This window comes from Meleagris gallopavo, chromosome 6, assembly GCF_000146605.3.
Source record: "Meleagris gallopavo isolate NT-WF06-2002-E0010 breed Aviagen turkey brand Nicholas breeding stock chromosome 6, Turkey_5.1, whole genome shotgun sequence".
Lineage (NCBI taxonomy): Eukaryota > Metazoa > Chordata > Aves > Galliformes > Phasianidae > Meleagris > Meleagris gallopavo.
The window spans coordinates 46,897,323-46,911,201 of record NC_015016.2 but is presented as its reverse complement, the minus strand read 5'-3'; the positions used below and the strand labels follow the sequence as shown (position 1 = coordinate 46,911,201).

The following is a 13,879-nucleotide window of genomic DNA, read 5'->3' as shown; positions in this document are numbered from 1 at the left end:
ACTTCGTACTTGCTTTCAGTTTTGAGTCTGTGACATCTGGAGGTCTTTCCCATATATGTAGCACTTAGCAACCAAAAGATTTACTAATTGCATGAAAACCTGTGATTCAGACCCAAATATTCTTACTTACACTAAGTTATTCATAAGATTTTGCTCAGAAGGAAATAGTAGTTATAGTGCCTAGGTGAGGGAACAAGAGATTTTCAAACCTGTTCACAGCATGTATGAATGCATGCTGGCTTCTCATGGATGGGACAAATGAGAAATGTTTTATATAATTTACATTCCTCTTAATTTTAAAATCACTTTCACAGCTTGACAAGAGAAGCTGACAGAAGCTTCTCACTGTGTAATGGTGAGACTCCTCTGTTAAAACGGGAGTAATTACGTAATGATCTTGAGTCCTATTCTTATAAGACGTGAACAAACAGTAATGAGTGCTACTTTCCTAGTAAGGTATGACTAAAAGAGCATGAAGAGGGCTATTTAAATAATAGGGTCCCCTAGAAATACTTAAGTGGAGAGAATGAATTACATGAAGAGAAGGGGGAGATGATCTTTTGTTGTTATAGGGTTACGTGTAATCCCTACAAACATTATCCCACAACACAGTTAAGCTCCAGGTCCTAAAAAAGCTTTGCTTTGTTTACAGTTATTATAGAATAGTAGCAGTTCCACAGCCCAAAGCTGACTCATGTAGATACATCTAATGACCACACTGAGATTACTTGCCTGAGTAAGCCTTCGATAAAATGGTGTTCACCAATCAACTCCTAAAATATCCCCACTTTCAAAAAAGGTTACTTCCAAAGAGTGCAGAGCACACATTACAGTGGCCCCAGTAAGAGGTCGATGTGTCTGACAACTGTCATTGAAAGAGACGGTCAGAAAGGTCAGAAGTTACTTGGCACTAGAAATGCTCACAGAAACATCCAACTTAATGTGGCACATCTTCAAAACCCACAGAGGAATTCATTTGTGCACCTTACCCATGCACAGAGATGTGCTTGGAGCACAGGTTTCCGAGAACAATGAAACATCTGACTAGAAAACACTATAATGAGCAACAGATGTAGAAGAGTAACAGGAAATTAAGATGTTCTTTCGGAATGTGAGAATAAATGGGGCTTTACGCAATAAATAATCATAATGCAACCACTCATTTATGTGAAACAGCCTCTAATTATAAGCCATTTAAGTAAGAAGCAGTTCAGAGAAAAGCAAAAAACAACACGGCCAGACAAAGAGTGGATCCACTGAGGAACAAAGAGCCTGTGTCTACTCTTGTTGGAACTCTGTCAGCCTGTCAAGAGAGCAGCAGTACCTGTCACCATGAAGACTGGGGTTCTCTTACATAAGACTGAGGTTCCACTGGTTGAGACTGTTTCACATCCTTCACTAGTGTTGTCATTTTCCTCCTCTGCATTTCATTCAGCCAGTTTCCTCCTAAGCTGGATTCCTCTGCTGTAAACTGGCAGCAGACAGAAGTCCTCAGACTTTTGATAATTGGGTATGATGCATCCTACGACTGTGAATAACATTAAATTTGAAGGAGCAGGAGATATGGCAGAAGGCTTCAGTGGCTTGCAGATGTCCCTTTCAACCTTATTTTTACTATGATTCTATGTTACAGAAATCAACACAGAGCTAAGAGCTTCCCCTTCGGGTTGTGATAACCACCAACAGTGTAGCTGCTTTTCCTGGCAAACAGAAATTTGGCTGGACAAACTAGGTCCAGCCTCTGATTATTTGCTACGTTGCAATCCCATTTCACTTAAGTACACTAATTGCATGATCTGAGCATGTGGGAAACACTAGTTCTGTGCCTAATGACACTGAGATAATTGGCTGGCATATGGCACCATAAAGGCTGATCCTGGGAGCATGAAAGTGCTATCTATTACCTCCCAGAACTGGGTGTTAGCAAAGAGTAGCAGCACTGCTTTCACAATACCAGTTGTCTAAATAGGAAGCCTTAGAACTCTTCTGTGCATGAAATGTCCACAGCTGAACAACATTTATTCGAAAGCAACACTTTAAGCTTTTTGCAGCCTCAGTTCAACTGAACAATTTGGTATGGATAGTTCAGAGGTAAGCAGCAGCAGCAGCCCTTAAGAGGGGTGAAAGAAATCTGGAGCCCAAATAGTGTTTTACTGGGAGAAAGGAAAGTTCAAGAAATGTGATAAATGTAACTCAGCAAAGGCATTGTGGATCTGTTAGAGTTATATGCTGTAGTGAATTCTCCCAGAACGTGTTTATTGCTCAGAAAATAATAAGAAATAAATTTAAGATAAACATTTGCTGCAGTGAAATATGCTGGGAGTCCAGTGAGAAATCAACTCATCTGAATGCAGAACAGAATAATGTGACACAGTGTTGACAAAGCATTATATAAACAACCCACCTAAAGTAAATGAATGTTAATTTTCAGGATATACTGTACTGTACAACTTGCAAACAATTTGTCAAAAAAAGATCTGTTTCTTTTGCTACAAGACATTCCAGGAGCTGGGAGAAAAGAAAGAGAAAAGAGAAAAAAACATGGATTCAATCCTGGTACAATTGAAATATGCCATGTGAATATGTATTACAGACTACACACTAAGCATATTCAGTGGCTCTTCAGCATCCTCAGCATCCTAGTTGCTTTTTTTTTTTCCAAAACAATATAGACAGATGAGCAAGTTTAGAATGACAGCACATATTGGTTTGATGATTCAGAATGCAGAAGGGCTAAGCCCATCTCCAAATCCAATTTTATTCTCAGGGAGCATTGTTTTTACAACACCAGAAAGTACTATCTATTAAGCCCTCCGCTCATCAGTATTGTTAATTCATTGCATGAATAATGAATCTGCATTCTTATCTGAAAGCAAAACTAAGAAAGAAAGAGGATTAAATTATAGAAGGAAACCTGTGCACGCAAGGTGCTGAGAGCCTAGTATTGCTCTGATCGGATACAACCCTGCTCCCTCCTCTCCTGGGGGTTTCCAGGGCAGGAGCTGCGCATTTCAGAGCTGCTGCTGGCTGTAAGCCCTGCTGTAATTACTTGCACCTTCAGTTACCCCCATCAAGCCACCTGAGCAACAGCCAAATGCCACAAGCACTTTGTGCAATGCTGGAGACCATGGGGTGAAGACACACAGATCTATACAATAATAAAACTACAGGCAAAAAATCTCATGACAGAGCAGCTTTCCATGCCCCTCTCAGTCAACAGCACTGCTATTGAATAAGGTGACTGATGCTCAGCTCAGTTTCCAAGCTGCCTGCCTTTACACCCACTTCTGACAAGAAGGCCATGCTGCCGTCACGACGACAGATTCTGGGCACAAAATGTCAGTGGCTGTGGTCCTGACCTTCCCAGTGACATCTGCTCCACACAGGCTGCTGCTCTGCGCCAGCTCTGCAATGTCACATACCTATTTATAGTTTGTATCACGCACCTCTTGGCACGCCTGCGGCCGAGGCCTGGGATGCTGGCGTGGGATCAGTGCAGCCTGGGATCTCCTGACTGCCCTTATGATCTTCAGGATGCCACTTTACCTCCCCCATACCTCCAGCTCTCTTCCTAAAGCCAAAGAGAGTCAACGCGTTTGCCTTCCTCCAGACCTTTCCTTTGCTTGTTTTACATCTCTGTATAAACTTGAACTGTATTTTCTAGAATTTGCTGGAAGGGTTCTGAGGTTCAGCATTTTTCTGTGGGCCCTCCCTCCTCTCCTCCCTGGAAGCAGAGGAGCTCCCCCAGAGGACAGCCAACCCCCCCAGCCAGCTTTCCTTTCCTCATACCCAAAGAAGACTCCCTCTGCTCAGTATGGAGCTTCTTGCAGCTGTGTTTAGGAGCAGAAGACTACTAATAAGTGTTTCTACCCTGTTTTAAGATACTCCCACAATATTTGGGACCAGACAAATCATATTCATTGTATGCTGACCACTTGGCCAGAAGGATCCTCGTCTTCTGCCACATGACAAGCCTATAGCTTCATTGCTTCACTGTGATAAAAATCGGTTCAGAGAGGAAATCATTCAGTCCAGGAACAGCATATCCACAGATGGCAGCGCTCCTCTTCCACTGACTCAGGTAGTCTGAGCCTGTATTAGTTCTGTGCATGTATATTTATGTTGTGGAAAGATAGAGTGGATATAAAAAGAACTACTTCATATGAAAAAAAGCCGCCTGCCTGCTTTGTCCGTGATGTGGTCATTTGTCATCCACTAGATATTACATCCTGCCCAAGGAAAAATGTCACAAATATGGGAAATTTTCAGGCCAAATGCTTGATGTGCTTGGATAGAGAGAGAGTGTGAAAATAAACCATATGATTCCATTAAACACACACACACACCACATTATAAAAGATGGTGAAAAATTATCAAAAATTATCATGAATCCATCATCTCAGTAACGTTCCATTACTGTGCCCTGAGAGCATACCCACAGGAACTGGCTGCATCTTTCTTTTGCCATTTCCCAGCAGAAGCAGTAGGATAGAGGTTCAATGAGATACAGTGGTATTCTGACCAAGACTTACAAGGAAAAGTTGTTTTTTTTTTCCTTCTTTGTTTGGTGATTAGGGTTTTTAGAAGTCTCATAAGATTTATCTGTCAACTAATTTTAATGATTACATGTTTCTGGGGGAAAATGAAAAGCCATTACTTCTGCAAGTGAGCATGCTCAAATTCTGCGTTAATGAAAAAAGTACCGATACGTCTTTGTAAATATTTGCTATATCTGATGATTACAGCATTAGCATCATTTATATATCCATGAAATAAATCATAAGTAAAACCCCACGAGTCTCATTTGCAGTCTGAAATGGATAACTAGAATAAGTCTGACAATAAAATAAAAAGCAAATGATACCAGGTAGAAAAAAGCCACACAGCTGGGAATTAGAAATTATAGTGCCACAAACTGTGTAAATCAGATAAAATGTAACACATTTAAATAGATTAATGGTTGTTGGTTTTTTTTCTTTGTTTTTGTTTTGTTTTGTTTTTACTTCACTAAAGCCAACAGATTTGGGTCACATTGATATTTACAGTTGGGGGAAAAAAAGCCAGTAGGGAAGACAAGCTGCACAGTAGAAGTCTACAGCATGTGTGCCTCTGCTCATGCCTGGGGCCTGGTGGGTTCACTACTTAGAAATGTGCTGGGGAGGACTTTGTCATGCATCATACTGGCATATACAGCTCATCCACTACGTGTAAACTCTTCTGGTAGAGATGATGACAATCAGTGACTGAGTTCTATGTGGCAGTTTTATTTGCAGTGTTTTGCACTCCCCAAACCACATCTCTAAAATCTGTTTCTATCAAAAAGCTGGAGTAGCCATAAGGCAGTGCCTCATAGATAATCAGTACAACATAAAGTGTCTGGGACTAAATTCTCAACCAATGTAAAACAGCTAAGCTCCACTGGAGTTTACTGAGATACTTTGTTCATTTATAGAAGCAAGGATCTGGAACATCACACCAATTTCTTCTTGTTTGACTGAAGCTACTCACACTCAGTTCTGTCAACTACCTTCAAATATTTTGATTAAGGTTTTTGTAAGTGCAGAGGAGTGGATGGGCGAGGGAGCCGAGTAAATTATGGATTGTCATTTGGTTTCTGCCAACTTAAATCTGGTTTGGTTCACATGGAGGAGGTTGTTTTGATGATTTCCTAACAGCCCTTCATAAGCCTTAGAAAATAACCATTCAGTTTTTCACTCCTGATTCTTTTTCATCGAGGCAGGGTTTGTGCTGGAGGGTGAGAACCCATATACCGTATTTCATGTCTAAACATATAAAAGCAGGACTGCATGGGAATGCCAAGTGGCACCGCACTTTTATTTTGGTGTTGCCCAGGCAAATCATGTCCAATCATGCTCACCAAGTGAACCCCAGAAAAACAATGGTGTATTTCACTCATAGCTACTCTGCAATCAAGATGCATTCGATGTGCAAACATGCCATGGTTATCAATATTTACATACACGCATGCTGCTGGTATGTGAGTGATCTATGCAGTAATACTTGAGGTTTAACAAAAGAGCCCCCACGTGTAACTCCACAATCACTCACCAGTGTTTGTGCAGGTTAAGTGCACAACTGTAACTGAAAGTGCAGAGCATCTTCTTATTTGATGGCTTGAATGACACCATTATCAGTACTGAGATCCTCCTTGTTAAGTGTCTGTTAAGAGGCCCTAATAGGGAAAATCCTTGAGCTTTATTCCTCTGCTATGGAAAGAGCTAAGAAGAGATGTATTTCAACAGACATTATTATAAAGGAGGTAAAGCCTACACACCAGCTTGTAAGTGAGAGTAAGTTTCCTCCACTGATTACAGCAGGTCTGCCACGTCAGTGCCGCTGAGTCAGAGCCCCAGATTAATTCCAGAAATGCTCTGTGCAACAGCCAGCAGCAAGGAGGAAGGTCACAGCCAAGGTTACTGTGTCACTCCTTCAGGACAGTGCTCTTGAATAAACCATGAGGATCATTTGTAGCTCACCATCTCACCTCACCATCTACGCTTCTTTCTGTTCACCTCCAGCCCGCTTGGCTGAGGTGTGGGAGGGAAGTCATTCATCAATAGGAATGGAAAGCTGAATTATTCAGCCAGCTGAGTTGCATCAGAAGCAAAAGTGAGGTGTAGCTTTTGTACCTGCAACCTTTGCTAATGTAACCCAGCAGTGAAACAAACAGAAAACCATCTCTCTCTGCACCCTTAAGAGATTGCTCTGCACATCCTGTCAAAGGTGCCAAAGGGTAGAAACTCGCTCTGCTGCTTTCCAAAGCAGACATAAATCTCTGTGTGGGAGAAGGCTCGTAAAATGAGGCAGCCCAGTCTGAGAGAGAAAGAAGGAGATGGAAGCAATACAGATGAAGAAAACTGCCCTCATTGGAACACTTTCTTGGAGACTGTCCCACAAAAATGTCGTGCACAAGGGATCAGACAGCTTTCCCCCAGCCCTCCTCTGACACAAAGACCTTTCCAAAGCTGCAGCCAGGGAAATTCATGCTAACATTACCTACAGCTCTTTCCACCCAACTTCACCCTCACATTGCCAGGATCCAAATGAGACCACCTGAATGAAAGACTTTCTACCCATCAAAAATCACGCTTGTTTTTTATGGCACCAGCTACTGCATTTTTGCATAAATATTTCTTTCTAAAACATTTACTTCAGGTCTTAAGCTTTCTAAGACTTGTATTTTGGGGATTTTCTCCCACAAGCAAATGCTAATCCATGTCTTTCTCAGGAATCTTTCTTGTAACCCCATTACTGAGGATGCTGGGGCTGACAGCCTGTTTTTCTGAAAGTTCCAGCAAGACGTATGAGTTCATAATCACTGATAATATCAAATGCCTATGAACATTTACCTTGCAAAGAATTATTCATATATGCTGAACGATTTCATATAAGATGTGATCTTTAACAAATCAAAAACTGCTGATCAATAACTACTAATACGAAGGGCTCAGAGTTGCACCAGGCAGCAAGCTATTCGTTAGTAACGTGATAATCAATATAAGTAAGACAGATTTACTTCTCCAACATCAGAAAGGAGAAGTTTAAACACAACACTTCTCTATTCCAAAATGAAGAGACACAAGAAGTAAATTACCACCTTCTGTGGTTATTTTAATAGAAAACAAAAGGTTAGAAGTTCAACAAGGATGGTACATTTAGACATGCTAAAATTGAAGAGAATAACAAAATCCCAACAGAAGCTGTAAGTTGACTAGTAATCAGGACTTGTGCACTACATTCTTGAGTCCTAACTAACCTATGGCATGAACGTGGTAAAACCAAGGATCTCTCTGGTAGAGTTGTCCCTTTGTCTTCAAGATGACACGCCACCATCAGTATCTCCTAAAGACTGTTCTGGAGTTTGCTTTCAAACAGCTCAGGTAGGATTTATGGTGGCCTCTGAGGCTCCTACGAGAACAGTGCTGTGATCCCAACTGTAGAGCCTTGTATTGCTCACATCAGTATTTACTCTATTGCTCAGCAAGAAAAGCAATTTAAGAAAAAAAGTTCATTGATATCCAAATATTTAGATGACATACTCAGTTGATATTGATCTTTAGGGTCTGGCAATTAACCAAAAACAAGTTTGAGGACAGAAGAGTGAAACACAAACCTCATGGCTTTCAGCTCTATGCCTTATTTACCTGGATCACACAGTTCTCCAGAAAATGCAGTAGTCTAATGGACAAAAAAAGCATGAAAATAAACAGTGTTCATTTTTCAACTATCTTCTGTGTGAATGATTCCTATAGAGGGGGAAGAGATGAGAAGATAATTTTCAATAATACTAAAAAGGAAAAAGCCTATTTAGCATTTTTTAATGCCAGCCTCATTACAGAATCTCAGAGCTTGGCATCTTCACAAACAAGCTTTAGGAGTGTGTGAGCTTTGTCCTGTGCATCCAATATTGGCAAAGATTTATAGCACAGATAAGAAAATATTATGCAAAGCAAGCCCAATTGTTATGAGACTCAATCTTTTCTTCGCAAAACAATCCTGCAGTTAAAGCAAAAAGTAAATGCCAATGTATCTTTTCAAAGCAGTATATTCAATTATAACTTTAAGTGCTATTCATCAAAGAGTTAGTTGCTTTTTTACTGTGCCCAAAGGAAGTTGCAATTCAAGTACATTAAGCAATGGACCTTTTGATAATGCAGTGAATTGATAGCACTGCAACTTCACTGTAGCTGGAATGCTTATTAAATAATACCTGTGGAAGTTCCTATCATCAAGAAGTAAGTAAAAGTAAGGTAGAAGTAAAAGGTATTCACAGAAATTAAGTGCTGTAGTCTAAACAGAGCTTAAATTTTCTTTCTCATAACACTGTCTAGGACAAATAAATTCAATTTTTATGGCATTCAAGCTTTTAAAATGTCTATTGTCATGAAATATAATCCAGAAAAGCTGGAAAGATGGCTTTTTAGGATGCAACTTTACTGCTAATTCATCAAGAAAGGACCAGCACATGTTAGTAAACATCATGGTTCTGGCACTGTCCATCCATGATTTTAATTGGTATCTCCAGGCACTGCTACATTAACAGCAAACAGCAGCTCTAAGAATACTGAAAAACAGTCTGAATTTGGAAATCTTGGCTATCAGTTTAAAAGGACATTTCGGCCTAAATCTCAGGGCAGATTTATTTTTCCACAGCAAATTGGCATTTTTTTGAAAATGAATTATTTAGCCCCAAATTCGGTTTTCGAGATTAAAACACAAAATTGAACTAGCTCTACCTTCACATTGCTATCAATAACAAAGGAAGAATGTTAACTGTAGGAGACAACTGAAATCTCTACAAAAGTTGTAAGACTGAAAGATGCATCTACAAGCCAGTGTTGAAAACATGGAGGCAACTAAAAACTCTATCAGTGGTCATTCTCAAAATGTACAAACTTCACAACTGAAGGAAGGGAGGGAGGGAGGGAAGAAGGGAGGAAGGAAGGAAAGAAAAGGAAGGAAGAGAGGGAGGGAGGGAAGGAGGAAGGAAGAGAAAAAGGAAGAGAAGAAGGAAGAAGAGGCTAACTTAGGCAGATCTATTTTCGATGCAAATGGTTATTTCCATTTGAGGATTGCATGGCCTCTTTATTAGTCATGCATCTAAAAAGTGGGAAAGTCAAAAGCAATATAGAAGCACTAAGATTTTCTATAAATACAAAAAAATAACGTTGTGCAGATCTGTGTGATATTAACTCACAGAGATGCTAATTACTAAAGTAATGCTGGGCCATTTGATAAAAATATCTTTTCTAAGTATCACCTTTAATCACCTAATTAATCCAGAGCATAAGTACTTTATTATGTGAGAACACATAACCTTTTCCTTTTGACATGAGCGAAGTCTTCACTCAGCAAATTTCCTCTTCTACTGCACCAGAATTGCCTCTCTTCAGTTGCCACAACGAAAAATAAGATTTGCCATTCTAACATCGGTCAATGTCCAAATCTATCCAAAATTCCTCTTGAAGGAAGTCAACATGAATAAAACTTCACTAATGGATATTCAGGCCATAAAACAGTATTCTTTAGTCTATGTATAAAAATATATCTCTCTCCAGTTAAGATGCAAAAATCTGAAGAAGAATGAGATTTTGATGTGTCTCCACATTTCATGTTGCTGAGCATTAATATGGAAATATAGCATCTGTATACACAGCAAGCTCACTGAATGGCCTGAAAACTGCATAGTCAATCATTTCTGTTATTCTTTTTTCCCACTTTTCCTCAGCCAGTCTCATTCGTTAATCCAACTGTGGCATTGCAGGACAAGATGGACAGACTTTAGAACATCAGCTGTAAATAGCCTTGAGCACAACGGATTGCAATCTGGATGTTGAGCACTGAGCTTCAGTCAATCCTAAAATGAGTCATGTACATGTTTTGCAAAGCTGATGTGAGCTAATTTATTTCTCTTTACTTTTTTCTCCCAACATTCTCATATCACCTCTCCACAAAATCTATGGAAGTTAAAACAAAAAACAACAAAAAAAAAACCTATATGGTCCAGTAAACACTTTATATGCCTTTTAAAAACTTTTATCTTTTGAAACGCTGAAAAGGTAACTTATTTAAATTTTAGCATTTGAGGAAAAATCAGTCTTAGCCTAACAAGATCCCAAGAGTGAAAGTGTGAAAATTGTACCTACAGATCTGTGTCCCACGTCATTCCCTACAAGCAAATACTGAGTTTAATTCATAACAATCCATCTCTAGTTTTCAGATGAAGACAACAGAATGACTTTGGTTCATAGGTGACAACTGAGGTTCTCATAGAGTTGCAAAGCTGAAAATCTCAGACCAATCCTCTCAACCATGCAACTTTCTCTAGGCAGTTTAATTTATATGGATTCCCTAAAACATGTGGACAGTTAGGGAATTAAAAAACAGTGTTTGGAGGTAAGGAATCCACGTCCCTCACAGCAGGCTAAATTTTTTTCCCAGTCAGCTACTCCAGCTTACATCTGTTATCATACACTACATGTCAAACCTGTTCTCAGAACCATCAGCACAGAAGGACGTGACAGACTCAAGTGGGTGAAATGAATAAGGAGTGACATTTGGAACATTAATAACGCTAGCTGGAGAGATTAATCATGGACTCCGACCCCTGCTACTCTACTCAGTGACTGTTTCCATGCCTAGAAGTGGAACTAATGCTATTGCAACTCTGATAGTCAGAGGAAGAGCTGCAGAATCATAGAGATATATACCTGAAGGCTTGTTTGCCTAAAGGCTTCCTCATTTTCTGTCACATTTTGATTCAGTAAGATACTCCACTCCTCCCTCCAGGCTCTCTCTGATATTATATGTACCTTTAATACTGTAGTTACCTTTGGTAATCTCTCCAGACTAGTACAATACAATATCACTTAAAGACTTGGATTCTAGTTTAGTAGTCACCTCTCTGCAACTCATTGGGTCTGTTTGTCAGATAAAGTTACTTCATCTGAAAATTCCAAAGCAGGAACTTAATAGAACATCTGCCTACTCATCATCCCTTCACTGTACAAAATTCATCTTTATAAGCCTCCCTTCAAAACCAGTGTAATCTGATTATAAGCATCTAATGACATTTTATCCCCCAAATAGGTTGAACAATACCCTTTTTCTTCCCCAAGTCTGGGCCATGACGAAATTCAGACTGGAAAGAATGAGTCTATAACAAAATTAAAAATCAAAACCCTAAGAAGTCAATTCATATTTTATTAAAAGGCAGGGATGAGGTTCTGCCATTCTGTTGTGGACGTACAATACCCCACTCAGTGTGAAGCCCTGTTTATAGCATCAGGACTTCCCAAGGACTAAGGCACCATGTAGCCTGAGTCAGGGCAACTGAGTCTGACTGAAACTGAAAAATGCATTAGGAATGTAGCAAGTTATTCCTGCAGCCATTTTCTGGAAAGTGTGACTAACTTACGAATTTCTCAACGTTCTGTAATGTAATCCCATCGTCTGAAATTAATTCATCTGAAATGTCTAGAAATTTGCTGTGCTTCAGAAAAAATGAGTTAAACATTCAGATGCACGCACTTTTCCTTTGCGTCTTGCCTTCTTTTTCTTTCCTGCATTTCTGTTTGCTTTCCACTCATTTCCTCCTTCTGCCATGCAATATTAGCTAGTGAGTTACATTCAACTGCTACCTTCTTTCTGAAAAGTTTTCACGAGAAAAGTTTGCAGGTGCTACAATTAAGTCAAACCAGTACAGGATCACTTCTGATTTTCAACAAGCTGCCAGCTTTTTTTCTCATCACTTTTTCCCCCCCCCTTTCTCCAATTAACAAAAGACAAATATTTGTTTGATTAATATGGAGAAATACATTTCACTTTGGAATTCATGCATGTGTTTTCTAAAAATCACTCTGCTGAATCAAATTCACATCCGAATGACAATGAGCAATTGCATAGTTACTGAAGAGTTCATTTTCTGTAGCCGTTCTGTATATTAAAAACAAAGTCTTTTACTATAAGAGATTTAAAAGAAAAAAAAAATTAGAAATATATTCTGGAAAAAAAAAAAGGTACAGAATATTAATGGAGTCTCCATCATCATCTTAAAGGATCTTTACATGGAATCTCCAGGGTGGATTTCTCACATTGCAGTTCTGGATGCCTTAATGTAAAACTAACATTGTTACAATAAAGTATTGCTGTTCCTCATTCACTCCTCAACAAACTTGGCTTTCTCACCGCACTTTCAGTCACAGATTTATGCACACTGGACTGCTGAACTACTTATCTGTCTGTCTCATTTGGCACATCTTGCCTTTCAAATAGGATCGTATCTTCAAACTGGCAGAACTGCTCATAAAGCGAATTGCAGAGCACATCAGTAAGATGAAGGGCAGAGCTTATAGCCTTCTGAAAACATTTATTATATATGAATTAACTGCAACTGTTTTCATTCTGGGCAGATGTGGCTAGCAGCACTGGGAAACCTAATTAACTATTTGCTTTACTGATACTGGCTTACAAATGCACTTGACAGGGCACAGTTATTTACCACATTCAAAGAATTGCCTCATTACTTTCTTGCCCTCTGGTTGTTATGCTACAGGAAAGAGATAACACCTGCTCTGTCAAACTGGATGTTTCAAGAAGACCGAAGTACCCACTCTGATTTATCTTCTCTTTAAATAAAACGGTCTTCATCTCTGTAATCTTTCCTCACACTGAAGGCTCATCGTTTTCATCAACAGGCTGTGGAATCCTCTTGCGTTTGCTCTATCTTCCATCACTGAAAGTTACCAAGATAATGTAATATCCACAGGGCAGAAGTCTCATCATTTCCCAATGAGCTGTTCAATCTCTTGAATATTACCTCCCCTTCTTTTGTTTTCTGTCTATCTTTACAGGCTGAGCAGAGCTTGTCCTTCCAGGAATTCTTTCCCCATGCTAGAGGGGTAATTTGAAACCAGGATCCAGCATAATGCCAGAATGAAGGCTAAGAAACAATTTTTCTGACTGGTATTTGAATAGTCACGTACGTGGAACTGGAGCTCATGTTCTTACAGTTTTCTTGTTCAGTCCTAATTGCAACCTATGGGAGGAGCGGTGGGAGTCCCAGGGAAGGATGGAAAGCAGTAGTTTGTTTGAGAACCAGAGTTTAGCCTGCTTATTTCCTTCTCTTCAAAGTCAGAGGAACAGCCTCATGTCAAAAAACTAAGAAAAATGCTGTCACCCTGCCTCTGCCTGGCCCCATCACACTCCATGCCCACACACACGCAGTGACTGACCGTATGTGAATTATCAGACTGTGGAGTCGTTCAAATGTGACCACCGTTTCCCACAACAAGCTCCTGAAATAAAGAAAATCCATCAGCTCTTTTCACCGTGCTTTTCTGTAGGGCAAAAAAAAACA

General features: G+C 39.6%; 1 protein-coding gene across 5 annotated transcripts in view; it reads right to left on the bottom strand.

The window, feature by feature from the left end:
* The window catches only part of PDE1C (phosphodiesterase 1C), a 311,651-nt gene that overhangs the window by 126,989 nt on the left and 170,783 nt on the right, over positions 1–13,879 (bottom strand). For 2 of the 5 annotated variants that reach the window (XM_010713055.3, XM_010713058.3), the window contains exon 3: positions 13,755–13,817. The exons of the other annotated variants lie outside the window; for them this stretch is intronic. In XM_010713055.3, the coding sequence (XP_010711357.1) occupies positions 13,755–13,817 (63 nt within the window). The remainder of the gene's footprint in view (positions 1–13,754; positions 13,818–13,879) is intronic. 5 annotated transcript variants of the gene reach the window in all.